This window comes from Podarcis liolepis, assembly GCF_965112155.1.
Source record: "Podarcis liolepis genome assembly, chromosome: 2".
Taxonomy (NCBI): domain Eukaryota; kingdom Metazoa; phylum Chordata; class Lepidosauria; order Squamata; family Lacertidae; genus Podarcis; species Podarcis liolepis.
In genome coordinates, this window is record NC_139555.1 from 8334818 (window position 1) to 8362397 (window position 27580).

The 27580-nt window shown below is 48.0% G+C and overlaps 1 protein-coding gene across 1 annotated transcript; it reads left to right on the forward strand.

The window, feature by feature from the left end:
- The first annotated feature begins 4502 nt into the window (after window positions 1-4502).
- CDK4 (cyclin dependent kinase 4) lies at window positions 4503-26070 on the forward strand. Its single transcript, XM_083485194.1, has 8 exons — window positions 4503-4658; window positions 8455-8703; window positions 11462-11597; window positions 12457-12624; window positions 13949-14058; window positions 19817-19867; window positions 22606-22741; window positions 25134-26070. The coding sequence occupies exons 1-8, from the start codon at window positions 4510-4512 to the stop codon at window positions 25224-25226; spliced, it is 1092 nt and encodes a 363-aa protein (XP_083341320.1). The 5' UTR covers window positions 4503-4509; the 3' UTR covers window positions 25227-26070.
- Window positions 26071-27580: the final 1510 nt, after the last annotated feature.

Sequence of the window (27580 nt, forward strand, 5' to 3'; positions counted from 1 at the left end):
GCGGCACACCACCATTACAGCCCCGTGACGTCAGCGAGCAGCGTCACGCCGGGAGGGACGCACGAAAGTGAAAGTTTTCAATTTTTCCCCTCCCCCTTGCCGGGGAACCTCCAAGCTTTGGGGGTGGGGGGGGGGAGGAGGCAGCAAAGCGAGGGACTGAGGGACGGTGGCAGCTGAGGCGGCGGCTGTTGTGGTGGTGGCGGCGATAGCGGGCGGAGGAGGGGGCGGCGGCGGGGCCGAGGTGGCCGGCGGCGGCGGGGGAGGCGGCGGCGGGTGGAGCAGGAGGGCGGCCGAGGCCGGTGAGGGAGTAGGGTTGCCCGGGGCTTGAGGAGCCGTCGCCGGGAGTTGCTGCTGCTGTTGTTGCTGCTGCTGCCCGGACATGCCGGCCTCCTCCTCGTCCGCTGTCTCGCGCTCCTCCCTTTTGCACGCGCTGCCCCGCCGCCGCCCCATTGGCTGGGTCCTGTCAGCTGATCCTGTGTTATTTCCTGTGTGTGTGTGTGAGGGGAGAATGGAGAGAGAAACCTCGGCACCACCACCGCGGAGCCGCCCCCGGCTCGACGCGGATCCTCGCCGCCGCCGCCTCTCACCGCCCGACTCGCCCGCCTCCCTCCCACGGCACACCAGCCAACGTCTCACGGCACAGTAGTGTGCCGCGGAACACCGGTTGGGAAACACTGGCTTTGAGAACACTGTCCAACCATCTCGTCTGATGGTGTCCTCATTGGTGTTGTAACAGTAGGTATAATTTAATTATAGCAGTGCCAACCTTTATGATTGGCCCTGCTCCTCTGCCTTTAACTGGCAACCTAAAAGCAACACGGCAGGTTGCCAGATTTTTCTGTTTGCAACACAGGGGATCTTTGCTACCTCTGCCTTTAACGGCCGCCTAATCTCCATAAAGCAATCTCTAATTGTTTTTGGACTCCAACTTCCATGACCCCTCACCACTGGCCATCCTAGGACCAATGGAATTGGAGCTCAACACCTGGAGGGTTGTGGGCTCCCCATCCGGCCATAAATTTAGCAGGCAAAGCTACTCACATGGAAATGAAGGGAAATTTCGCTTCCTTAATTTATGTTATTTGTTTTTTTTAAAAAAAAATTACTTTTACTTTAAAATTACCAAAATATTTTAATGTTTCTAATAATTGAACTTTTCAAATATCAACTTTTTGTTAGCAGCTTTGAATCTCCAAATGAAAGGGGAAAGCAGCCTCTCCAAATTTTACAGGGACTGTCTCAGATTTATAGAAGCTGTCCTGGTTTCTGATTTGATTCCGGAATGTCCCGCTTTTCCTTAGGACAGCCCTATTTTCACCAGATAAATGTTGAATGTTGACAGTTTTTAAATGGTTAGTGTTTTATTAAGTTTTTATATATGTTGGAAGCTGTACAGAGTGGCTTGGGCAACCCATGGGTTGGGTATAAATAGTAATATTTTCTTAATAATAATAATAATTAATAATTGAATAGATAAAGGTAAAGGTACCCCTGACCATTAGGTCCAGTTGCGGACGACTCTGGGTTTGTGCACTCATCTCGCTCTATAAGCCGAGGGAGCCAGTGTTTGTCCACAGACAGCTTCTGGGTCAGAGCAGCGCATGGAAACACCGTTTACCTTCCCACCGGAGTGGTACCTATTTATCTACTTGCTCTTTGATGTGCTTTTGAACTGCTAGGTGGGAAGGAGCAGGGACCGAGCAACAGGAGCTCACCCGCGTTGCAGGGATTTGAACCGCCAACCTTCTGATCGGCAAGCCCTAGACTCTGTGGTTTAGACCACAGCGCCACTCACGTCCCTTAATAATTGAATAGGACATCCCTAATTTAATCGGAGAAATGTTGGAGGGTATGGGAAAGCAATATTGATGTTAGCAAACAAACCAAAGAATAGGTCACACTTCCCAGTGCAGACCATTAGCTATCATCCCCGAAACATAACCACAGCATCCTATGAGCATTGATGTGCAAGGCGAGAGAGCACAGGAGGAAACCCACAGCAGCTGCTTGTACATTCATCATCAGCTGCTCATTTTTAACAGGAAACACTGAGCAAGGTCTGAAACGCCCGTAACATAGGCTCTGCTGACTTGCACCCTGATGAGCCCAGACCGCAGGCAAAGGGCCCTTGAACCCCAGATCTTCCTGTGTGAACAGAAACTGAGCCTTCAGCGAAGTCCTTCCTCTAGACCGGCTCCCCTTGTATGAATAGGAGAAACATGCTTTTTGCAATCTGCACGTGCTCAGAGGCTCTCTCCCCTTCTATACACACACACATTCTGGGGCTCAGCACATATCCTGACTCCCCCCCATCACTTCCATGGGTCCTAATAATATTATTTACAATTGCATATCAATACTTATCCAAATTTTTACCCTTCTAAATTATCCATACATTCCATTACTTTACAAGTGTGGTTAAAATCCTGCTAATGTTTTAAACTGCTTACAGTGGTCTCATAAGTAAATTACAAACTTTCCCCATTCCTCATTAAAGTTCTTGTATTCTTGCTTTCTGAGCTTCCCAGTTAATTTTGCCATTTCAGCATAGTCCATCAACTTGGTTTGCCATTCTTCTCTGGTCTGGGTTATCTCTGGGCTAGTAGCATCTGTGCAGCGGTCTTTTGGTATCTTGGTACTGTTGTAAATAAAAATATGCCCTTTTACCTTATGGGGTATCCAAGAGCCCATATAGAGTCCTTACATAGGTTCCCTATTGGTAGGAGAAAATAACAGAGGCCAACCAGAGAATATTGAGAAGCAAAGCAGCTAGTAAGCTTGATCTTTATTGATCTGTTGCAACAGGGTACTCCCCTCACACGCAGGAGAGGAAGAGGACCCAGAACAATGGCCTGCAAGGCCTTATAAAGACTTTTGAAATTCCCATTCTCTAGATCAGGACCACCCCCAGAAACATTATGCATACATCACAGAAGGGGTGTAACCTAAGACCACCCCTCAGATACATCCCACCTACATCACAGAAATTTAAATGTTGTTTTTCTCTTGTCCTTGTTTATCTCCTGTCTGGCAAGTTACTTGATTGGATTGCCTGGGGAGCCTGGCCATTCTTTTGTAGTGGTAAAATACTTATTTCCTGGGCCAGGTCACAGGCTCACACCTTATTCAAACAGACATATCCTTGAGACAGGATTTGTGAGGAAAGAGACAATGGGGTAACCTTGCAGAGAAAGGATTTGGTCAGTTTAGGAATCAAAATGGTTCCAGATTGGTCTTCCTGTGTTGATCTATGTACGTGTGGTTATGAATGTTGCCATATATCTAAAACCATAAAATTCCTATCACAGTACGTATGATTCCTAGCAAGAAAGCTTCTGCTTTTTTTAAACAAAAGTTATTTTAAACATTTTTTTTCCTTTCATTATATATCACCTCCCATAAATTTTTAGTTACTTTACATGTCCACCACATATGATAAAAGGTATCTTCTTTTTTCCCCCATTTCCAGCAGATATTTGAACTTGTTCTGTACATTTTTGCTAACTTGACAGGTGTCAAATACCACTGATACATCATTTTCATATAATTTTCTTTCAGTGAACAACTTGCTGTGAATTTCAGTTCTGTTTTACATAGCCTCTCCCAATCTGCCTTTTGTATATTATGTCCTGAATCTTTTGCCCAATGTATCCTTACAGATTTAACCTGTTGATCTCTTGTAAACTGTTTGAATTATTACTTGCTGGTGTTTAATTTTAGTGTTTACTATTGGATTCTAATGCATTATTGCATACTGCTTTAATTGGTATAGGTTGTTTATTTTAAAGTTATTGTGACTTTTAATATAGGATCTGATTGTTACTATTAATGTTTGATGTTTTATTATTATTTGTGTGTTTGTTGGAAGCCGCCCAGAGTGGCTTGGGAACCCAGCCAGATGGATGGGGGTACAACGATAATAATAATACTGTAGTAGTAATAATAATGATAATAATAATAATTGTACAGGAGGGTGTTGCTTTAACCAGGGCCAGATTTACGGTAGGTTTGATGTGGCCCTAAGCTCCTGAAGGTAATGGGGCCCTTTATGTCCAGCTATCCTTTGTCAACAACAAATTGTCGCTATTCTTTGTGTTGAATATATACTATACGGTGCTGTAATTTATGGACTTAATAAGTATCCAAAGCCATTTGCACGTAACAAAATATGTATTTTATCAAAGTAATTGTTGAACTGAAATACAATTGATATTTTAGGGAGCAGGCGGGGCCCATTACTTACATTACACACAAGACAAAACACTGTTGCTGTATGGAGGTTTTATTTTATATGTTTTTTTATCTTATATTTTGGAAATGTACATCCAAGTTTTTTTTCCTTTAATTTTTGGGGGTCCCCCAAGCCAGTGGGGCCGTAAGCTCTAGCTTGTTGAGCTTATACGTAAATCCGGCCCTGGCTTTAACCACTGAGCGCGGCTGCCTCTTTACCAGGGAGGGAGGGAGCTGAGCAAAGAGCAAGCCCCTCCCACAACCCTCAGGCCGGTCACTATGGCGACCCACTTCCGCTCCGGCGGCCGCTCTGGCCGCGCCGCCTCGCTGGCTGGGCCAGGTCTTCCAGCCACGCCCCCTCCCTCCTCCCGCTTCCCTGCGCTCCACCGCGGCGGGGACGGAGCAGCCCCTTCGCCGCTTGCAGCTGGGTGAGTCCGGGCCCGGATCATCGCTGGCAACGGGGGCGGGGGGGGGGCAGCAACGTGCTCGCTCCTCTGGAGACAAAGGCACCTGCTGCCCCTCCGTGCTGGGCAGAGGGAAGTTGGGGTGGGGGGCTTTATTATTATGGGATGGGGGTGGGGTGGGTGGGTGCATGCGGGGGGGGAGTATTGCACCGGGTTGTGATCTGGGGGAGAGGCTTTGGACTGAGGATTTCCCCCCCCCTCGCCGCCCCTTTTGCAAACTTGCTGTCAAGTTATTGCAAGTTGGGGTTTCTCGCCGGAGGCTGCAAGAAGCGCGGGGTGGCGGGGCTTTTGTTTCCCTGCCCATCTGGGCGAGGAAGGGAGCATGTGGCGGCGATCCCCGGGGAGGAGTTGCAAGCTTGGGAGCGCACAATGGGGGCTTTGTTCGGGGAAGTGGGGCGGGGGCCCGCATGGTTAGGGGTCGGGGCCGGAGGGGGTGCGCGGGAAGCCGACCGATGAGTCGCAATGGGCAGAGGCTCTCTGGCTTCTGCTCAGCAAAATGGCCTGCCGCTGAAATCTTCAGCGCTCAAAAAGGAAGTTTGCATTGCAAGCCCCGAGGCGAACAACGTCGTGCAGCTGAGGAACGGGGGACTTCTTTCCCTCCTGTTCGGTTGCTCTTTCAATGCCTGCAAAATGCACGCTTTTGCTGACACCAACTCAGCGGGGCCAACCCTCTTGAAAACATGGCATCGCCAGGTTGGAAAGGACCCTGAGGGTCATTCAGCAATGCAGGAATCTTTTGCCCAACGTGGGGCTCGAACCCATGATGAAGAGCCTCACGCTTTGTTGACTGAACTGTCCCAGGTGGTGGGGAGCAGCAGGGACGCATAAGTGTTGTTGCATTGTGGGCTAGGGTGTGTTCTTCTAGGCCAGTTGGTGTCTCGACTGGATCCTGAAGAAGATGCCGGCGGGATTATGTGTGGAGCAATTATTGTGGTGGGAGAAAGTAAAGGTAAAGGGACCCCTGACCATAAGGTCCAGTCGTGACCGACTCTGGGGTTGTGGCGCTCATTTCGCTTTACTGGCTGAGGGAGCCGGCGTACAGCTTCCGGGTCATGTGGCCAGTATGACTAAGCCACTTCTGACGAACCAGAGTAGCGCACGGAAACGCCGTTTACCTTCCCGCTGGAGCGGTACCTATTTATTTACTTGCACTTTGACGTGCTTTCGAACTGCTAGGTTGGCAGGAGCAGGGACCGAGCAACGGGAGCTCACCCCATCGCGGGGATTCGAACCGCCGACCTTCTGATCGGCAAGTCCTAGGCTCTGTGGTTTAACCCAGGAGGAAGGTGCCCCTACAGTATTGCCTAGCAGGACAGGGCCTCCACATGTTGCTAGGCTCCCAAATTCCATAATAACCAGCCAGCATAGCGGTTGGCCGTGGATGATGGGAGTTCTGGAGCCTAACATCTACAGGGCCTCATGTTCCGCCATCCCTGTAGCAGTGGCATTGGTGCATTCGCAGAGGCCAAGAAACAATCCGTTTAAGTTGACGGTGAATTACGAGAAGTAAGGTGCAAATGAGTCAGTAAGTACATCGGATGACACACTTGTACCCTGTGTAAATGATCACCCTGGGTTCTGTACTAACGTGAGTTGAAATCCCCATTTCGCCCACATGCCTTGAGATGGTGGGGAAAACGCCCACTCTTCCTGGTTTGCGATTATGAGACAGGAGTCCTTTTTAGTCAACGTGCGTGTGTGTGTGTGTGTGTGTGTGTGTGCTTGTGTGTATACTCCATGAGTGAGGTTGGGGCAAGAGTGGGAACATGGCAGCAGGCTTTGGCCTACACATGTTCACTAAACTGTCTGCTGAGTACACACCCACTCACTTGTGCGTGATCGGGGAGGCTGCTTTTGCAGGGTCCCTGATGATGTGTTTATGTGGGGCCAAGTTTATACAGTATGTGCAGGGGGCCAGCAACCTTTTTCAGCCGTGGGGCAGTCCACCATTCCCTCAAACCATGTGGGGGGGCCGGACTATATTTTGAAAAAAATATATGAACGAATTTCTATGCCCCACAAATAACCCAGAGATGCATTTTAAATAAAAGCACACATTCTACTCATGTAAAAAGACACTGATTCCTGGACCGTCCACAGGCTTGATTGAGAAGGCGATTGGGCCACATCCGGCCCCTGGGCCTTAGGTTGCCTACCCCTGGCTTAGTGTCTCTGCAGTTGCAGTCCTGCTCACCTCCACCCCCAAGGCACATGGAGCAATTGCACATGCACTGTCTGAGAAAGGTGCTAGCAACTAAGGGTGTTCAGTGGAACAAATGTATCTGCTTTCCCAGAATGGAGTGGCTGGGTGTGCATGTGTCGAGGGATCAGTTGGCGGGGCTGCTACTTAGAAAGGCTTGATTGAAAGCCTTTGAAGGCTGGAATTTTTTGTCACGCATAACGCTGTAAATAATGGTGTACAAAGGAGGAGATATTGGAAGGTGCAATTAGCTGTGCCCCTGCTGAAACTCCCTCTCCTGCTTAAGTATTCAAAGCATAGCTTCCCTGCTTGTCTCCTTTTATCTGGTTACTATAATCTGCACATGCCCAGAAGCACTCTTCACACATTTCTTGATAATGGAAACTGGGCTTTGGGGAGCTCTGGTCCAAGGCCAATGTTAAGCCAGACTGTCTCTTCAACCTTAAAAGAAGGTGCTCCAAACTCATCTAACAAGGGAGCCAACTTTTCCCCTATGGTTTCCTCCTGTCTCAGGGATGGGAAAGCAAAGGTTAGAGGGATAACTAGAGAGGAGGGGGAATCCTGGAATCTGGAGCAGGGAGGGAATAAAGAGATAGGCCGAGGTCACATCCACACCATACATTTAAAATACATGGATCTTGGGAACTATAGTTTTGTGAAGGGTGCTGGGAATTGCAGCTCCGTGAGATGCAAACCATAGTTCCAAGAATTCTTCAAAGTAAGCTGTGTCTCTTAAAATGCTACAAACGCGCTTTAAACTTGTGGCGCGGTTGCGACACCAGAAAAGAGTGTATCACCTGGTACGCAGGCTGAGACCCTACCTGCCCGCAGTCTGTCTTGCCAGAGTGGTGCATGCTGTAGTTATCTCCCGCTTGGACTACTGCAATGCACTCTACGTGGGGCTACCTTTGAAGGTGAGCCGGAAACTGCAATTAATCCAGAATGCCGCAGCTAGACTGGTGACTGGGAGTGGCCGCCGGGAGAGATCTGTATTGGCTCCCAGTACGTTTCCAAGCACAATTCAAAGTGTTGGTGCTGTCCTTTAAAGCCCTAAACGGCCTTGGTCCAGTATATCTGAAGGAGCGTCTCCACCCCCATCGTTCAGCCCGGACACTGAGGTCCAGCGCCGAGGGCCTTCTGGCGGTTCCCTCATTGTGAGGTTGCAGGGAACCAGACAGAGGGCCTTCTCGGTAGTGGCGCCCGCCCAGTGGAACGCTCTCCCTTCAGATGTGAAGGAAATAAGCAGCTATCCTATCTTTAAAAGACATCTGAAGGCAGCCCTGTTTAGGGAAGTTTTTAATATTTAGTGCTGTACTGTTTTTAACATTTGATTGGGAGCCGCCCAGAGTGGCTGGGGAGACTCGGCCAGATGTGTGGGGTATAAATAAAAAATTATTATTATTGTTATTATTATTATATTACATGGGAGGAACAGGCCGGCGTTTCACTGAAGAATGGAGAGGGAGCTGAGCGTTGGGACACTGGAGGGAACCTGCTGTCCTACTGTAAGGGAAAGTCTAACCATTGTTAACCACCTTCTTTCCCCTCGATCTCGTGAAGCCTTTGCGGCCACTTGGAACAGACTGCCAGGATGGCCATGGGAGTGCGGGATCAATACGAGCCCGTGGCCGAGATTGGCATCGGGGCTTACGGCACCGTCTTCAAGGCCCGTGACCTGCAGAGTGGCAAGTTTGTGGCCCTCAAGAACGTGCGGGTGCAAAACAGCGAGAACGGGTTGCCGCTGTCGACCGTCCGCGAGGTGGCCTTGCTGAAGCGGCTGGAGCACTTTGACCATCCCAACATTGTTCGGTGAGGGGCGTGACTGCAAGGTTCCCAGGGTGGGGCTTGGGAGTGTGTGCGTTGTGGCATGTGCTGCAATCGATTTCTTTCAGGGGCGAGAGAGGAAGGAGGCCGGCATTCCAAGGCTACCTGAAACAATGGCCTCTGAATGCTAAGACACACCTATTAATTCCAAAGGTAGAGGTTGGGGTGGAGAACCTGTGGCCCTTCAGATCTTTTATTTTTAAACACACTATTCATATTTAAATTTTTATCCATAGGAAACATAGCTGAAGTTATGAAGACCAGTGATGTGCATGGTTTTTGCTTCTGTAGTAAATTAGCTGTAGAATATCCATGATGATGTTATTTTTTATTGCGTTCCAAGTATTTTAACAAGTTTACCATTTAATCATTGTCCTTATCCCAATAAGGCTCTCCAGAGAGTTCAGTGGGCGGCGGCGGCAGGATTTTATTAGGGCTATCTTTTGTCCATCAAGTAAATCTATACCATTGAACAGAAAAGTAATCTATCATGTCTCATTGCTTTTATTTGTAATGTCGGTTTTTCTAGTAGAGCAATGTGCCAAATTGTATTTGTCCATTCCTGTATTGATCCTCTGGCCCTTTGGGTCAGCAAGACTAGTGGTCAGGGACATCTGAAGGGCTGCAAGCATGGTAGAGGGGGAGGCTGAGGCTAGAATGGGAGGGAGACGCGCTCTGTACATACTCAGATATAATATTATCACAGTGTGATGTTCCAGAATTGATGGGACTGTATTGAATATGAGGTTATGATCAGAGGCCCAGCTCAAATTAAGGCCTTGGTCTTGACTCCTGTAAGCCAGGAGGAACTTGAGTTATTGCTTGGCCTAAGTCCCACCATTTTTAATGTTCCAGAACCCTCTTTGAGAATTGCACTAGCATGAACATGAGCTAGGGATAGGGTGATGGACACTCACGGACGAGACCTATAGTGTTTGGGCCTGGATTGTTGAAATGGCTGGCTTATAACCTGACCTATAGGAGGCATGGAGACCCTCCTGAGAGAGCCCATTTCAGAGTGAATGGCTCTCCTTTGACTGGAGCAGACTTGTCTTTGTTCTTGGGGCAGTTGGAATTTTGCCTGGTTCCCCTTAAGGCTGGGATTTCTTAAGAACTAAGAAGGAAGCGGGCTACTTGCAGACACACACAGTGCGTATGTCTGCCTCTGTTCCTGCCCCTGGTTCAAATCTGTCTGCTGCACCCTTTCCCCACAAAGTTATCCAAACTTTAGACCAAGCTCCTGTTCACTTAGTTCACTTAGCAAGGTAGCCAGCGGACTCCGATTCCCATCATCTCTTACCATTAACCATGCTGACTGGGGCTGATGGGAATTGGAGTCCAGCAAATACCCGAAGGGCCACATGTTCTCCATGACTGGCTATGCCAGCTGGAGATGGAATTCAGTTTCCCTATGTAGGGCACCACCTTTACTGTCCCCGGAGTCTTGCGATTGAAAACTGGCACCCTCAGAATATTTTTCTTCTTGTTTTCCTTCTCCAAAAACTAGGTGCGTCTTATAGAGCGAAAAATACGGTACCCTGTGCCTACAGCAACATGGGTCTGGAAGGTGCAGTTTGTTATGATCTGGGCCAGAATTAACAGTGGGCGGGGTGGCATAAGTTAGAGCAAGTGATGTTCTCGCAGTTTCAGTGCTGTGGCCATAGGCTGTTGGCAGTCTGCATCATTTCCAGCCTTATTATTATTAATAATCATTGAGTTTATATACCGCCCTATTACAGGGACGCGGGTGGCGCTGTGGGTTAAACCTCAGCGCCTAGGACTTGCCGATTGCATGGTCGGCGGTTCGAATCCCTGCGGCGGGGTGAGCTCCCGTCTTTCGGTCCCAGCTCCTGCCCACCTAGCAGTTCGAAAGCACCCATAAAGTGCAAGTAGATAAATAGGTACCGCTTACTAGCGGGAAGGTAAACGGCGTTTCTGTGTGCTGCGCTGGTGCCGGCTCGCCAGAGCAGCTTTGTCACACTGGCCACGTGACCTGGAAGTGTCTCCGGACAGCGCTGGCCCCCGGCCTCTTAAGTGAGATGGGCGCACAACCCTTGAGTCGGACACGACTGGCCCGTACGGGCAGGGGTACCTTTACCTTTACCGCCCTATACCTGGGGGTTTCAGGGTAGTTCACAGAAAAAAATCACACCATATATAATCAGAATAAAAACAACAACCCAATAAAAAACCCCTCAGAAAAGAGCCCCATTTTAAAAGGGTATAGGATGTAAATCAGATCAACCAAAGGCCTGGTTAAAGAGGAATGTTTTTGCCAGGCGCCTAAAGGTGTATAATGAAGGCGCCAGGCGGACTTCCCTGGGGAGAGCATTCCACATAATTCATTACATCAAGACAGGGGTGGGGAATCTCCACCCCCCTGGCCTCTACCTGGCCCCCAGGCCACACACCCCTCACTGACCCTTGCTTTTCACCCTCCTAGAGTGTTTTGTCCCGGAGGGAATGTGCCTTCGGACTCTGAGAGTGCCTCTGGCTTAGTTACGAAGGTCCGATTTATGTTTCTTTCTCCTCCTACATTTTCCGTCAGCTTTGGGCTATGAAAGGTTCCTGAATTCTGCATTTGGAGAAGTGCCTGGATCGCACCAGCCCTATTTGAGGCTCTTATTTGGAGCCGACTTATTATTATTTTTATTATTAGCTTCCCAATGTCACAAGCTCCATCCTTCCCTCCCCCCCCCCCGTAGTTCTGGAGCACTTTATAAGCATCTTCCTCACCCTGTAGGCTAATGGATGTTTGCACGACAACACGGACGGAGCGCGAGACTAAAGTGACGCTGGTCTTTGAGCACGTGGATCAGGACCTGAAAGCGTATTTGGAAAAAACGCCACCTCCCGGCTTACCCGTGGAGGTAATAAAGGTAAACATCCCTATAAGCATCCTGAATTGATGTTGGGATGGTACTTGGGAGGGGGCATCTGAATATGGGGTCCCTAAGGCATTTAAAGGGACACGGGTGATGCTGTGGGTTAAACCACAGAGCCTAGGACTTGCCGATCAGAAGGTCGGCGGTTCGGAACCCCCCGATGGGGTGAGCTCCCATTGCTTGGTCCCTGCTCCTGCTAACCGAGCAGTTCGAAAGCACACTAGTGCAAGTAGAGAAATAGGTACTGCTCCAGCGGGAAGGCAAATGGCGTTTCTGTGCACTGCTCTGGTTCGCCAGAAGCGGCTTAGTCATGCTGGCCACATGACCCGGAAGGTGTATGCCGGCTCCCTTGGCCAATAAAGCGAGATGAGCGCCGCAACCCCAGGGTTGGCCACGACTGGACCTAATGTTTAGGGGTCCCTTTACTTTAAGGCATTTAAAGGGACACGGGCGGCGCTGTGGTCTAAACCACAGAGCCTAGGACTTGCCAATCAGAAGGTTGGCGGTTTGAATTCCCATGACGGGGTGAGCTCCCGTTGCTCAGTCCCTGCTCCTGCCAACCTAGCAGTTCGAAAACACACCAGTGCAAGTAGATAAATAGGTACCGTTCCGGCGGGAAGGTAAACGGCATTTCCGTGCGCTGCTCTGGTTTGCCAGAAGCGGCTTAGTCATGCTGGCCACATGACCCGGAAGCTGTACGCCAGCTCCCTCGACCAATAAAGCGAGATGAGCGCCGCAACCCCAGAGTCGGCCACGACTGGACCTAATGGTCAGGGGCCCCTTTACCCTTTTAAGGCATTTAAAGTGTGGCTGTTGATGCAACATGCTCTTCTTTCCCATCTCCCCCTCCCAGGACTTGATGCACCAGTTTCTGAGTGGCTTGGAATTCCTGCATTCAAACTGCATTGTCCATCGCGACCTCAAGCCGGAGAATATCCTGGTGACCAGCTCTGGTCAAGTCAAGCTGGCTGATTTTGGCCTGGCTCGCATCTACAGCTGCCAGATGGCTCTGACGCCACTGGTGAGTCTACTTTGGTTGGGTCCCGTGAAAGACCCAAGGGCTTTTGCTCTGGCATGCATGACCAGCTTGGCACATTGACTAGGGAATTCTCAGATCTTTGGATCTCTTCAGCCGATATGGGGTGGGCGGCTCTCTGTCTGGTTCTTCTCTTCTTCTGTTGATTTAAGCACAATACGAAAAGGAGACCGCCAGAGCATCCATGGGGCCGTCCAGGTGTTTTGGGGAACTCCAACTCCTGCCGGCATGGCCAGTGGAAAGCGGTGGTGATGGGAGTTGCAGTTCCAACAGTATCAGGAGGGTACCAGCTTCTCCACCCATGTTACTGTTGGATATAGTTCCGTTCCACCTTGAAAGGGAACAGGCATGACTGTTGTGTGTCACATGCCTGTTTACTTCCAGCACTTGCTGGGAACTTCCGTTTCTATATTGCTTTTGTACAATGCTGTTTTGCTGGAGGCGAAGGGAAGCAGACATGTTTTCCTTTGTTCCTGAGCTATGCTGAATAAAATGCTGTAAATAATGCTTACACATGGCTCTGTCCGCCTCTTCCATTGTGAGAAGATTTATTCACTCTGCTGATAAGAGCGTGCACGAGTCTCTAAACGTATCTGAGGCTCGTGTCGCTGTTTGATGCTGTTCCAAGGGAGACCGGTGATCTCCCGGCTGGAGCCAGCTGGGGGCCTTACATGGAAGACCATTTTCGGGCCTGGGTGTCGGGGACTGGACTGAGGAGGAATGGTGGGGATCGCCCCGTCCCCCCCACTCTTCCTGGACCTTCCCAAGAAGAGGAGGACATTATAGATTTAGAACAGTGGTTTGCAGAAGGTCATAGTCCAGAGGCTGCAGAGGGGAGAAGCTGGGAAATGTTGGGCGAGCAGCAGGAAGAAGCACCAGGGGAGAGACAGTTGACAGACTCAGTGTCTAGAAAGCATTCCTGACCCCCCTGTCCCAGGACCAGGCATGCTTTGAGAGTAGTAGAACAGAAAGCTCAGAGGCAGAGAGCACAGATCAGCCGGCAAAGGGATGGTGTAGAATAGGAGAGACGGAGGAGGTGGGACCTTACTCAGAGCAACGCCATTATCTGAAAGTTGGCATCATCCCCTTGCCAATCAAAGTAGCAGCCAGAAAGGCCATCACATGCAGCTGAAAGGAATGGCGCTTGGCCCCATGCCCAGCATGTCTCTTGAGAACTAGGTCCAAAGTGCACGGGCTGCTCAAGGGATTTTTGTGGTGATGCATTGAGCGGAAGCGGGGTGGGGGTGGGGGCACTTTATAAACAAGCTGCCTCTTTCACCTGTGAACACTTGCTAAATCTCTGCCGCAGGTCGTCACCCTCTGGTACCGGGCTCCAGAAGTGCTGCTCCAGTCGGCCTACGCTACCCCCGTGGACCTGTGGAGTGTCGGCTGCATCTTTGCGGAAATGTTTCGGAGGAAGTGAGTGGCGCGAGAAGATCATTCGCGTGCGGGGCGGTGGCGGCAGGGTTGGCGCATTCACCAAGCGCAGGGAATGGGGTAGTATTTTGGCTGTCAGGGGCACCGCTGTAGGGTGTGAAGTTGATTTGCTGCTGCTCTAGTGCTGTGTGCCCAAGGCCCGATCTGCACCGTATGTTCAAAACAGCTGCATCCCACTTCAAACAGCTCTGGCTTCTCCCAAAGCATCCTGGGAACTGTAGTTTGTTGAGTGTGCTGAGAGCTGTTTTGGAGAGTTCTCGGAGTGGCTTAACAATCAAGCACACTTCCCAGAATGCTTTGGGGGACGCTATTGATTACTCAGAAGTGGTACGGTGCCCCTTTCAATGAGTAGTATGGATGGGGCCAATGTGCCTTCAGAAACTGGCACAGCAGGGCACATTCTGTGGCAAGGACACCCCTCTTTTGAGAAAGAGCAAGTGCTTTGCCTGGAGAAGGTGCCAGGTTCAATCCCTGACGGTGGGAAAAGACCCCTGTCTGAATCCTGAATCCTGCCAGTCAGAGCAGACTTTTGTAGTCTTGTGCATTGTATTTTGTTAAAAGCTTTGCACAAATTGGCATGGATTGGCTGTTTGCAGAGGTGAGGGAGGACTGGGCGAAAAAGGAGGTTTGCATGTACAGTGGTACTTCAGGTTAAGTACTTAATTCGTTCCGGAGGTCAGTTCTTAACCCGAAACTGTTCTTAACTTGAAGCACCACTTTAGCTAAGGGGGCCTCCTGCTGCCGCCACACCACCAGAGCACGATTTCTGTTCTCATCCTGAAGCAAAGTTCTTAACCTGAGGTACTATTTCTGGGTTAGCGGAGTCTGTAACCTGAAGCGTCTGTAACCCAAGGTACCACTGTGTGTGTATGTGTGTGTGTGTTGGCCTTTTTGAAAAATCATATTCATTATTACATTTATTTTCCACTTCCTCCAAGTAGCCAAAGGTGGAGTACATGGTTCCCCCTTACCTCATTTTATCCTCACAACAACTCTGTGTCGGAGGTTAAGGGACAGTGCCTGGCCCAAGTCATGCAGCGAGTTTCATGGGTTATGTCAAATGTACCCCACTCATTGGGAGCAGCGAGGGAGGCGCAATGGGGTGGGGTGGTTTAGACACAAGTAGCGTTAGGGAAAAGATAACAGGGAGAAATGTAAAGTATTGCACTTGGGGAAATAAAATGAGAGGCACAAATACAAGATGGGTGACACCTGGCTTGAGAGCAGTACATGTGAAAAGGATCTAGGAGTCTTGGTTGACCACAAACTTGACATGAGCCAACAGTGTGACGCGGCAGCTAAAAAAGCCAATGCAATTCTGGGCCTCATCAATAGGAGTATAGCATCTAGATCAAGGGAAGTAATAGTGCCACTGTATTCTGCTCTGGTCAGACCTCACCTGGAGTACTGTGTCCAGTTCTGGGCACCACAGTTCAAGAAGGACACTGACAAACTGGAAGGTGTCCAGAGGAGGGCAACCAAAATGGTCAAAGGCCTGGAAACGATGCCTTATGAGGAACGGCTAAGGGAGCTGGGCATGTTTAGCCTGGAGAAGAGGAGGTTAAGGGGTGATATGATAGCCATGTTCAAATATATAAAAAGGATGTCACATAGAGGAGGGAGAAAGGTTGTTTTCTGCTGCTCCAGAGAAGCGGACAAGGAGCAATGGATCCAAACTACAAGAAAGAAGATTCCACCTAAACAGTAGGAAGAACTTCCTGACAGTAAGAGCTGTTCGACAGTGGAATTTGCTGCCAAGGAGTGTGGTGGAGTCTCCCACTTTGGAGGTCTTTAAGCAGAGGCTTGACAACCATATGTCAGGAGTGCTCTTATGGTGTTTCCTGCTTGGCAGGGGGTTGGACTCGATGGCCCTTGTGGTCTCTTCCAACTCTATGATTCTATGATTCTATGATTCTAAAAGATGTGAGTCCCAAGAATATGTTACGTCTCCTCACTCTTCTGAAGACCTGTATGCTGCCCCTCCTTGCTTTCCGTGCGCTTTGACAATATAAACTCTGCCAAGGATTTGCAAACTGCAGTTGGGGGACTGATCTTGTGAATTTCTGGGGCACGTTCCACTTGTTAGATCCCCAAGCCATCAGCACAGCTGGGAGACAATAGATTAGGGCTGGGCCTGCCCAAACCTCCTGTCTTGCTTATCTTTTGGGCTGAGGACTGCAAGGAAGGGAGGAGCTGGTGACCTGCTTTGCAGAAGATGGAGTGGCAACAGATGCCGTTGGGGGCAGAAGCTTGCAAATGGTTTGGGGGGCTTTCTTTTTCTTTTTTTCCTGCTACAATCACGCAGGCACTTCTGCTATGTTGTTCAGGCTTTTGGGAAAACGATGATTTGGGAAGGCATTTGTAGCCACTGTAGTAGTAATATATTATTACCGTATTTTTTCGGTGTATTTTTATTACTGTATTTTTTATTACCGTATTTTATTACTGTATTATTACCATATTTTTCCTTTTAAGGGGAAAAACCTTGACTAGGTTTTTCCCCTTAAAAATAATGTCAAAAATTAGGGGGTGTCTTATACACAGATACCAGGGACGCGGGTGGCGCTGTGGGTAAAACCTCAGTGCCTAGGACTTGCCGATCGCATGGTCGGCGGTTCGAATCCCCGCGGCAGGGTGAGCTCCCGTCATTCGGTCCCAGCTCCTGCCCACCTAGCAGTTCGAAAGCACCCCTAAGTGCAAGTAGATAAATAGGTACCACTTTATAGCGGGAAGGTAAATGGCGTTTCCGTGTGCTGCGCTGGTGCTGGCTCGCCAGCTGCAGCTTCGTCACGCTGGCCACGTGACCCGGAAATGTCTTCGGACGTCGCCGGCTCACGGCCTCTAGAGCGAGATGAGCACGCAACCCTAGAGTCGGACACGACTGGCCTGTACGGGCAGGGGTACCTTTACCATTTTATACACAGATACATCTCCCTCCATTTTCTTAAATCTGAGTTCTTATAGAAGGAAAAATACGGCATTTATATGCCTCTCATCTGACAGGGTTGCCTCAGCCACTCTGGGCGGCTTCCAATAAATTAAAACATCAAACACAGTAAAACATCAAATATTGAAAACTTCCCTATAAAGAGCAGCCTTCAGATGCCTCCTAAAAGTCAGTTAGTTGTTTATTTCCTTGACATCTGATGGGAGGGACTCAGGATCTGGCAAACTAACAAGACAGAAAAACACAATAGTTAAAAATAAATTAAACAAAGCTTCTAAAAAAATTAAGAGCATCCAAAAACATTTTTAAAACGGTCACATATCCTCACAGCTAATAATGTTAGGATTGCCAGTAAGATTTCTAGGTGCCTTAATATTAGAAAAATAATCAAAACAGTGTACAAGACACAGTAAAATATAATATAATGATTTAAAAAATCATTCACATCATAAAAACAAAATAGAGCAGCATTCTCCTCCCACTGCTTCTTGGTGAATTAATATGATTCAGTATTTGGCTCAACGTTGGCTTGCAACTGTGTGCTCATTCGCCTTGTGTGTTTCTGAGATCACTGTCTTTGTTCAAGACGCCACTGCGGTGAGGTGGCAGCTAGATTGGTCTGTCAACTCAATCTGCGTATTATTCGGCATTTGAGAATGCTCATCAATCTCTCTGCAAACCCTCCTTGTCATGCACTGTCAGAGCAGTCAGACGCCTTCTTGACCACCCCCTCCACCCCCCTAAGAAAAAAAGCTGCTCAAAGAGACTTTTGTCAGTTGGTGTTGTGTCCAATCCACTGCTTTTCAGCTGGAGAGTTGGAGGCCACTGCTGCCTGGCGTAAGATGGGTAACAGCAACCATTTGTTGTTGTTTAGTCGTTTAGGTGACTCTTCGTGACCCCATGGACCAGAGCATGCCAGGCACTCCTGTCTTCCACTGCCTCCCCCAGTTTGGTCAAACTCATGCTGGTAGCTTCAAGAACACTATCCAACCATCTCGTCCTCTGTCGTCCCCTTCTCCTTGTGCCCTCCATCTTTCCCAACATCAGGGTCTTTTCCAGGGAGTCTTCTCTTCTCATGAGGTGGCCAAAGTCTTGGAGCCTCAGCTTCAGGATCTGTCCTTCCAGTGAGCACTCAGGGCTGATTTCCTTAAGAGTGGAGAGGTTTGATCTTCTTGCAGTTCATGGGACTCTCAAGAGTCTCCTCCAGCACCATAATTCAAAAGCATCGATTCTTCGGCGATCAGCCTTCTTTATGGTCCAGCTCTCACTTCCATACATCACTACTGGGAAAACCATAGCTTTAACTATACGGACCTTTGTTGACACGGTGATGTCTCTGTTTTTTAAGATGCTGTCTAGGTTTGTCATTGCTTTCCTCCCAAGAAGCAGGTGTCTTTTAATTTCATGACTGCTGTCACCATCTTCAGTGATCATGGAGCCCAAGAAAATAAAATCTCTCACTGCCTCCATTTCTTACCCTTCTATTTGCCAGGAGGTGATGGGACTAGTGGCCATGATCTTATTTTTTTTTATGTTGAGCTTCAGACAGTATTTTGCGCTCTCCTCTTTCACCCTCACCTGCCATCAAGGTTGTATCTTCTTCATATCTGAGGTTGTTGATACTTCTTCCGGCAATCTTAATTCCAGTTTGGGATTCATTCAGCCCAGCCTTTCGCAACCATACCACCATACAAATAAAGAATGTTGATCTATTAAGAAGTGGGTCCCCAGATGGTTATTTAGATTAAGGTAGGTTTCAGGTTTGAAATGGCTGAAGACTGCTGTTTAAAAGCACTTCTGTTTGAGGCATGGCACACCAGGTGTATATTTCTGTTCAGATGTTCAGGTGCAGAATGGGGCACGGCGCAACAGGAAGTTGCCGCCAAAAAGATGGCTGCCTCCTTCCAGAGCATTTTCCCATGAGTGCTTCCTGCGCTTCTGGCTCTCCACCTTGACATCGGAGTGCAGAAACTTGGCATGTAGACTTGGCTTCACAAAGTCCTGTTGAAGGGATCTTCTTGTGCAAATCCCTGGTTCCACCAAAAGATGGGGGCGAAGCAGAGCCGTTCATGAGCCGGTGTGGTGGTTGAACTCGGACCTGGCAGACCAGGGTTCAAATCCCCGCCCAGCTGTGAAACTTTGAGACTTTGATGAGCCGGTGACTGTATTTCTTCCAGCCTGACCTACCTCGCAGGGTGATGGCTAGGGTCAAATGAGGGAGAAAGGGATGGTCGGAAATGTAGCAGTGGTGGTGTTTCTATAAACCTTTTAAAATAAAAAGTTCTTAATTTTGAAAGTTGTGCTCTCCTTGAAGACTTCCTTGGTTGTGTGAGAGAGAGAGTGGTTCATGAAGTTGCTGTGTGTATGATGAAATCCTCTGTCATGCTTGGTGGCATTACATGGACAACTGGGGAAGGGCTAGCCTTCCAGTTGACCAGTAGTATGAGTAAACTGGACTATCCTGAGGTGCTACAACCTTATCAATAGATCTGTTTTTCGCCTCACCCCTGTCTCTCATTGTTTGCTAGCCACCATTGTCTGGGGCGTGGCTTGGGCCAGGGAACCCCGTCTTTGCCCGGTGCAATTTTGAACTTTACATTTCCTGGTTCTGTGGCTCAAGTCGCAACCGCCTTGTGACGGACTGCCTGCAATACAGTCCCAGTATTGCAGGGACACAATATATCACATGTCCTACACGTGAACTCAAAAAAACTGGTGACAGAGGCTTCTGGTAATTCATGTTTAGGGCTCGCGATGACAAGTAACCACAATTCCCTTTGTCTCCTTTTTCAGGCCCCTCTTCTGTGGCAACTCTGAAGCTGACCAGCTAGGCAAGATCTTTGAGTGAGTCTCGCCTTTTTGTTTGCTCCAAAGGGCTGGTGAAAGTCACCGGGGGAAAGGGAGATCTCTTTCGTTAGGTGATCAGCCTTACTCAGCATAGTCGTGCATGACTCTGCTCGTTTTTATGAGCGTGCTAAGCCAAGGCATGTGTATGCGTAAGAGAAGTTCATCATTATTTTTATTATTATTATTACTTAGTAAATTCTGGCCTGGGGTCCTGAGGGATTTCTCCCCACCCAGTTCACATTGCCTCGTCTTAGTGACGAGTGTGTGTTCTCCGCTGCAGAGCACAGACCTGTCTGGTGATGTCGGCTGGAGTTATCTGCTCTGACAGCCCTAGTTAATTGAAAGTTGCTATGGGTTTGATGATTGCTGGTTAGCAGGAAAAGATCCTGACTTGCAGCAAGGAGTTGAACTAGGTGGTCTCTGGATCATTCACAATGAAATTTGTGCGTCCACAAGTCAGAAAACTTCCAAGTTTTCCAAATATGCTACTTGCATAATGAATGCAAATAAATGTTGGATTACCGTATTTTTCACTCTGTAACACGCACCAGACCATAACACGCACGTAGTTTTTAGAGGAGGAAAACAAGAAAAAAAATATTCTAAACGAAACAGTGGATGTATGATTTTTGTGGTTCATGCTGTGGCCACAGACATGTGATCTGACAGTGGGTTTGGAGTAGCCCAATGCAAAAATCCTGAGGATCCATGTGGATCCATGTTTTGTAACCACGTTCGCTCCATAACACGCACAGACATTTCCCCCTACTTTCTAGGAGGAAAAAAGTGAGTGTTATGGTACAAAAAATACGGTATTTAGTCTGGCAGGTCTCTTAAACTCATTCCAACATTGTGAGAAGCTAAAGTAGTTCAAGGTGCGTGTCTCACTCTTGAAGTGGGGTGAACAGTAGAAAGGAAGGGAAAAAGGAGCGGCAAGAATGATCTATGAAGTCCCCCACTTAGACAATCCTGTATGCGTCTACTTAGAAGTAAGCTTAATTGGGTTCACTGATGCTTACTCCTGGGTAAGTGGGCTCAGCCTCCCAAAAATCAAAAGGATTGTTTCCTAAAGGTTTCCTTGAAAAGCACAAGGATTTGAAATTTAAAGAAACGGAAAAGTTACGAAGGTTCCAGGGTGAATTAAACTGTAAAACGTTGGAAGAGGTGATTAAAAACAAAAATTGAAGCGGATAATTTTAGGGGATCTACTTCTGGCACAAGGGGCGCGGGGGGCGCTGTGGGTTAAACCACAGAGCCTAGGAGTTGCCGATCAGAAGTTCAGTGATTCGAATCCCCATGATGGGGTGAGTTCCCGTTGCTCGGTCCCAGCTCCTGCCAGCCTAGCAGTTCGAAAGCACATCAAAGTGCAAATAGATAAATAGGTACCACTCCAGTGGGAAGGTAAACAGCGTTTCCGTGTGCTGCTCTGGTTCACCAGAAGTGGCTTAGTCATGCTGGCCACATGACCCGGAAGCTGTACGCCGGCTCCCTCAGCCAATAAAGCGAGATGAGCGCCGCAACCCCAGAGTCGGTCACGACTGGACCTAATGGTCAGGGGTCCCTTTACCTTTACTTCTGGCACAATCACAAGAGCAGTGTGATATGGGAATAGGTGAAGCAAGGGGATTGGGAAGCTTCAGTCCAAAGACCCATCTAGTCCAGAACTCTATGCTCACCGTGGCCAACCCCAGAGACAGGAGCTGAACACAACAGCACTGTCACGTTGGCCAACGCTGTTGTGATGGGCATGAACCAGACATCCCGGGTTCAGGTCTAAGGTGACATGACTAAAAACCAGTTTATTACAGATCTTAAGGCAGGGGTGGGGAACTGGATCTGCCTTGTGGGCCAGATCCTTATATCTCTACCCCACCCCATTCCCATGCTCCAGGTCTGATAAGTGGACATCTGTAATCGTGGGCAATTGACCCATTCTTGCCCACATAGTTTGCAGTTAAACTGCTTGGGCAAAGACAGCCCACCGTGTTGGTGATAAACTCATCACCAGGGCTCGTGAAACCAGGTGAACAGAGCATTGTGTGGCCAGGGAAACCCAGCCAGTTGGGTGGGGTATAAATAATAAAATTATTATTAATTATCAATTATTAATAGCACCTGCTAATTGGTGGTTCCGGAACCCTTGCTTTTCACCCAGCCTTAATATACCGTATTTTTTGCTCTATAAGACTCACTTTTTCCCTCCTAAAAAGTAAGGGGAAATGTGTGTGCGTCTTATGGAACGAATGCAGGCTGCGCAGCTATCACAGAAGCCAGAACAGCAAGAGGGATTGCTGCTTTCACTGCGCAGTGATCCCTCTTGCTGCTCTGGCTTCTGAGATTCAGAATATTTTTTTTTCTTGTTTTCCTCCTCCAAAAACTAGGTGCGTCTTGTGGTCTGGTGCATCTTATAGAGCGAAAAATGCGGTACTTAGCGCAGCACAAGGCAGGTGAACATGGCCTGACCGACCTTGACACATGGGCCAAATGGGGTGCCTGGTGAGCATAATTCGGTCTATGGGCCAGAGCTGTGCTCAGCATCAGTTAAGGCTGTGGAGCCATTGAAATAGAACAGCAGTGGCAAAGTTGGGGGAAATCAGTTTGCGTAGCTCAGGAACTGACATGCTGCTGGGGTGATGGTCTTGAACCCTGGTAACCTCCCACACATCTTGGCAGAGGGCTGCCTTCCGGGGAAGCCACCAGGCGACTCTGGCTCACGATCTCTCCTTGACTTGCAGCCTGATCGGGCTCCCATCCGAAGAGGACTGGCCCCTGGACGTGTCTCTGCCACGCTGCGCCTTTGCTGCCCGCTCCCCGCAGCCCGTCGAGAAGTTTGTGCCAGAAATCGAACCCCTGGGAGCTCAGCTGCTGTTGGTACGTTGCAGGTCACCGTGTGAGGCAGGGAGAATAGATCAGGGGAGCGGGTTATGCACTTAAATGCACTTAATATTTATGCAGCACTCTTCTCCAGTAGTTGGGATCCACTTTGCTTGTGCACTGAGAGGGCAGATCTTAGTGTGGTTTGGGCAGCACTGCATGAGCGATGTGCATATGCTGAATGCCTTCTATCCATGCCCAAGGGATGTGGGTGGTGAGCCATGGGCTTGCCGATCAGAAGGTTGGCGGTTCGAATCCCCGCGACGAGGTGAGCTCCCGTTGCTCTGTCCCAGCTCCTGCCAACCTAGCAGTTCGAAAGCACACCAGTGCAAGTAGATAATTAGGTACTGCTGCGGCGGTAAGATAAATAGCGTTTCCGTGCGCTCTGGTTTCCATCACGGTGTTCCATTGCGCCAGAACCGGTTTAGTCCTGCTGGCCACATGACCCGGAAAGCTGTCTGTGGAAAAACACCGGCTCCTTCAGCCTGAAAGCAAGATGAGTGCCACAACCCCATAGTCGCCCTTGACTGGACTTAACCGTCCAGGGGTCCTTTACCTTTATTATTATTATTAATCCACGTCCATCATTAACCTATAAATCCACCCTGGAGAGCAATCTAAAGCAGCAGTATTTTCCAGTGGCAAAACGTCCTGATCGTAGATTGCTTTGGCTGGAAAGTGCGAGGGACATTATTAAATTCTCCCCAATTTATCAAAGTGCACAAGAAAACTAAATATGCCTAGACTAGCTGAGCTCTCAGAATGTTGTTGGGACTCCCAACTCGTGTCCTCTTCCCTGACCATTGGCCTTGCTGGTGTGTATCTGAAGAAGTGTGCATGCACACAAAAGCTCATACCAAGAACTAACTTAGTTGGTCTTTAAGGTGCTACTGGAAGGAATTTTTTTATTTTGACTATGGCAGACCAACACGGCTACCTATCTGTCATTGGCCTTGCTGCTTAGGGCTGACGGCATTTGGAAATCTGACAGTATCTGGAGGTTGGGGGAGGGTTTTATCATTTCTGCTAAGCAAACTATTTGAAGAAGTTGCCACATGGCCAAGTCATTGGCTCTTAGTGACCTGCCTTTGGGGGGAAATTGTCTGTGGAAGTAAATAGGCAACAAATGTCGGTGACTCAAGTGTTTGGTAACTGGGAGGGACTGCTGGCTTTTCATCTGTTCAAGCTGTTGGCGATCACCGCCGTATGAATAATGTGCCGTGTGAACTCGCCCTTAGTCATAGGATGATGCAGGGCAATGTTTTCGAAATAGGATTCTAGAGACGTTTGAGAGCTGTAAGCTGTGTAGCAAGAAGAATCATTGGAGATGGGAGTAAGGCACACTGTGTCCCAATTTGGGGTTTGCACACATTCAGGGTACCCTCCTGCAGATCTTGCGCAGAGGAGGTCTGGACTCTGTTCTGCCTGCGATGAAAAATGATGTGATATTCATTTTACATTTTGTATAATTTACTGTTGGAGTGGCACACAAAGGATGAACAAGTTAAATCTGTGATGATAGATTGGGCAAGAGATGTTGGACATAACATGTTTGAGGATTGGGAAAGGTTGTGGAGGAAAGGGGTCAAGTTCACTGCATGTACGGTGTTAAAGGGAAATGTTATGAAAATGATGTATAGATGGTACTTAACCCCTGTAAAACTAGCAACGATTTATCATAAGAGTGATAATCTATGTTGGAAATGTAAAGAAAAAGAAGGTACTTTTTACCATATGTGGTGGACTTGTCCCAAGGTGAAAGACGTCTGGGAAAAGATTTATAATGAATTGAAAAAAATGTTGAAATATACATTTATCAAGATACCAGAGGCCTTTCTTCTTGGAATAATAGGTTTGGAATTGCCCAAGAAAGATGTTAGATTGTTCTTGTATGCCACAACTGCTGCTAGAATTTTGCTGACCAAAAATTGGAAATCACAAGAAGTACCAAAAGTGGAGGAATGGCAGATAAAGATGATGGACTTTTCGGAGCTAGCCGACCTGACCGGAAGAGTCCGCGACCAGAAGGAGGAGGAGTATCCAGAGGAATGGAAGAAATTTAAAGACTATTTAGTTAAATATGCTAAGATAACTTAAATAGAATTACTTGCGAGTACCAAATTGGCCTAGGATTTAAATATGTGATGTTATAGAATACTATGGGTAAAAGTTAAAATGAAAAGAAAGAAAGATGTTAATTGGACTAAGTAAATTTTATGTAAAATTAGTTTTGGAAAACTGCTACAATGATTTATATGGAAACTCAGCCAGGGGGAATCGAGGAAGTCATCTAACAGTGTTAACAAACGTGGAATTTCTATAGTTAGGATATGTTGTGATATCCTAATGATGTGATATTCATAATGTTTCCCACTCTGTGTCCCTCTAGGAAATGCTGACATTCAACCCGTACAAACGGATCTCTGCCTTCAAAGCACTGCATCACCAGTACTTTCGAGACCAGACTGCAGGTGAAGGCTAGCCGCATCCCAGCAGGTCCCTGGCAAGGGGTGAAAAGACTGTACACAAAAAGACTTTGCGTGTGTATGAGGATAATTGGCCCCTCACCCTGGAGGCCGCAGTCAGACCGTCTCCCAAGCCCCCTGGCTGTGCTGGGACTTTGAGGGGCGGGGAGGGGGCCGGAGCCGTTGCCAACATGCAGAACGAAAACGAAAAGGTGCCTGTTGCAGGAAGTGCAACGCCGAAATCCTTCCTGCCCTGGAAATAACTAGGATTCCTGTGGTATCTCTGTGCCAACACCACCCTCGCAGATGTACGCGCACACTCACTTTCTGTGTTCCTGGGCTGAGTCCCAGCAGTGTTCTTGAAGGTCAGTTTGTGTTTGAGACAGCCCACGTTGAGGCTTCTCTCTCTTGCCATCCGAGTTCATAGCCAAAGGCGTCTCCAATAACTTTTTTTTAAAATGAATAAATTTTTTATAACAGTTTACACACAATAATGTTCCTGCCTTTTATCACATTCCTGTGGCTAACAGTTTGACACTAAAGCCTTGCCTTAACTTGTTACACTGAGCGCCGTGAAAGCGTGAGCAAAGGATATTTTTGTATAAAGTATTCACAATTCATTTTCAAAAAATTTTTTGAATTGACACGACACTGGTCAGGAGAGACCTACGTAATCGGGGATCTGGGCATGGGAGAACTGCTCAGATGGAGAGATCAGCTGATTCCAGTCATTGATGTGAAATTTTTCTTTTCTTTTTAATATAAGAAAAAGCTTCCGAAAACGAAATTTCAATAAAGAATATGGATGGGTGGGGGGCCAGGCAAGTATAGCTTGGTCTTTCCCCTTTCCTGTCACTTGAAGATGTATCGTGTTTTTATTAGTATCATGAATGAACAGCTGTGTGTGTGTGTGTGTGTGTGTGTGTGTGTGTCTGGGAATGGCTTGAGTGCAGATCCACTGATATGTGGGGGCAATTTCTGCTAAGTCCTGAAATGGAAATCTTCCACCAGCTCAATCTGGTGGTGAAAAATCTTTGCTTTTTGAAATGGGAATCTTAAACGTTGGTTTCAAGAATCTGATTTTAAGTTGTTGTCGTTTAGTCGTGTCCGAATCTTCGTGACCCCCTGGACCAGAGCACGCCAGGCACTTCTGTCTTCCACTGCCTCTTGCAGTTTGGTCAGGCTCATGTTTTGTAGCTTCGAGAACACTGTCCAACCAGCTCCTCCTCTGTCGTCCCCTTCTCCTTGTGCCCTCCATCTTTCCCAACATCAGGGTCTTTTCCAGGGAGTCTTCTCTTCTCATGAGGTGGCCAAGGTCTTGGAGCCTCAGCTTCAGGATCTGTCCTTCCAGTGAGCACTCAGGGCTGATTTCCTTCAGAATGGATAGGTTTGATCTTCTTGCAGTCCATGGGACTCTCAAGAGTCTCCTCCAGCACCATAATTCAAAAGCATCAATTCTTCGGCGATCAGCCTTCTTTATGGTCCAGCTCTCAACTTCCATACATCACTACTGGGAAAACCATAACTTTTACTATATGGACCTTTGTTGGCGAGGTGATGTCTCTGCTTTTTAAGATGCTGTCTAGGTTTGTCATTGCTTTTCTCCCAAGAAGCAGGCGTCTTTTAATTTCATGGCTGCTGTCACCATCTGCAGTGATCATGGAGCCCAAGAAAGTAAAATCTCTCACTTGATTTTAAGTAGCACATTACAGTTCCCTTTAACCTTTATTAAAAAAAACAAAAACACAACCCTGTCCATAATAGAGAATGTTGTATTTTGGGCTCAGCGAAAGAGCCCAAAATTTGCATTCAGAAGAGTGCCTGGTTCAGTTCCTATCTTAAGAGTTTTCAGTAGCAGATGTGGTAATGAGGTTGGGAGAGCAATACTTCAGTGTTTCAGTGCTATATGATTCAGTATGAAGCAGATTTGAATGGCCATCTTCTTAGGGGGGGAAATTGCTTCCAAAAATCAAATAACTCTGATTTTTGGCACTTGTGAGTGCAGCTGCTCCGTCCCATACAGTAACAGTGCAGGTAACTATTTTATACTGTAACATGACATTTGGCAAGCCTTTGTAGGTATACAGGAGTGCTTTCTTGGGCTCCATTATCACTGCAGGTGGTGACAGCAGTCACAAAATCAAAAGATGCCTGCTTTTTGGGAGAAAAGCAATTACAAACCTAGACAGCATCTTAAAAAGCACTGACATCACCTTGCTGATAAAGGTCCGTGTAGTTAAAGCTATGGTTTTCCCAGTAGTGATGTATGGAAGTTGAGAGCTGGACCATAAAGAAGGCTGATCACTAAAGAATTAATGCTTTTGAATTATGGTGATGGAGGAGACTCTTGAGAGTCCCATGGACTGCAAGA

Bases quoted from the DNA above. Each gene is read 5' to 3' on its own strand.
- CDK4 (XM_083485194.1), top strand. From the start codon at position 4,510: ATGGCGACCCACTTCCGCTCCGGCGGCCGCTCTGGCCGCGCCGCCTCG. The intron at 11,598-12,456 runs GTAAACATCCCT...TCCCCCTCCCAG, and splicing joins TACCCGTGGAGGTAATAAAG to GACTTGATGCACCAGTTTCT. The intron at 22,742-25,133 runs GTACGTTGCAGG...GTGTCCCTCTAG, and splicing joins TGGGAGCTCAGCTGCTGTTG to GAAATGCTGACATTCAACCC.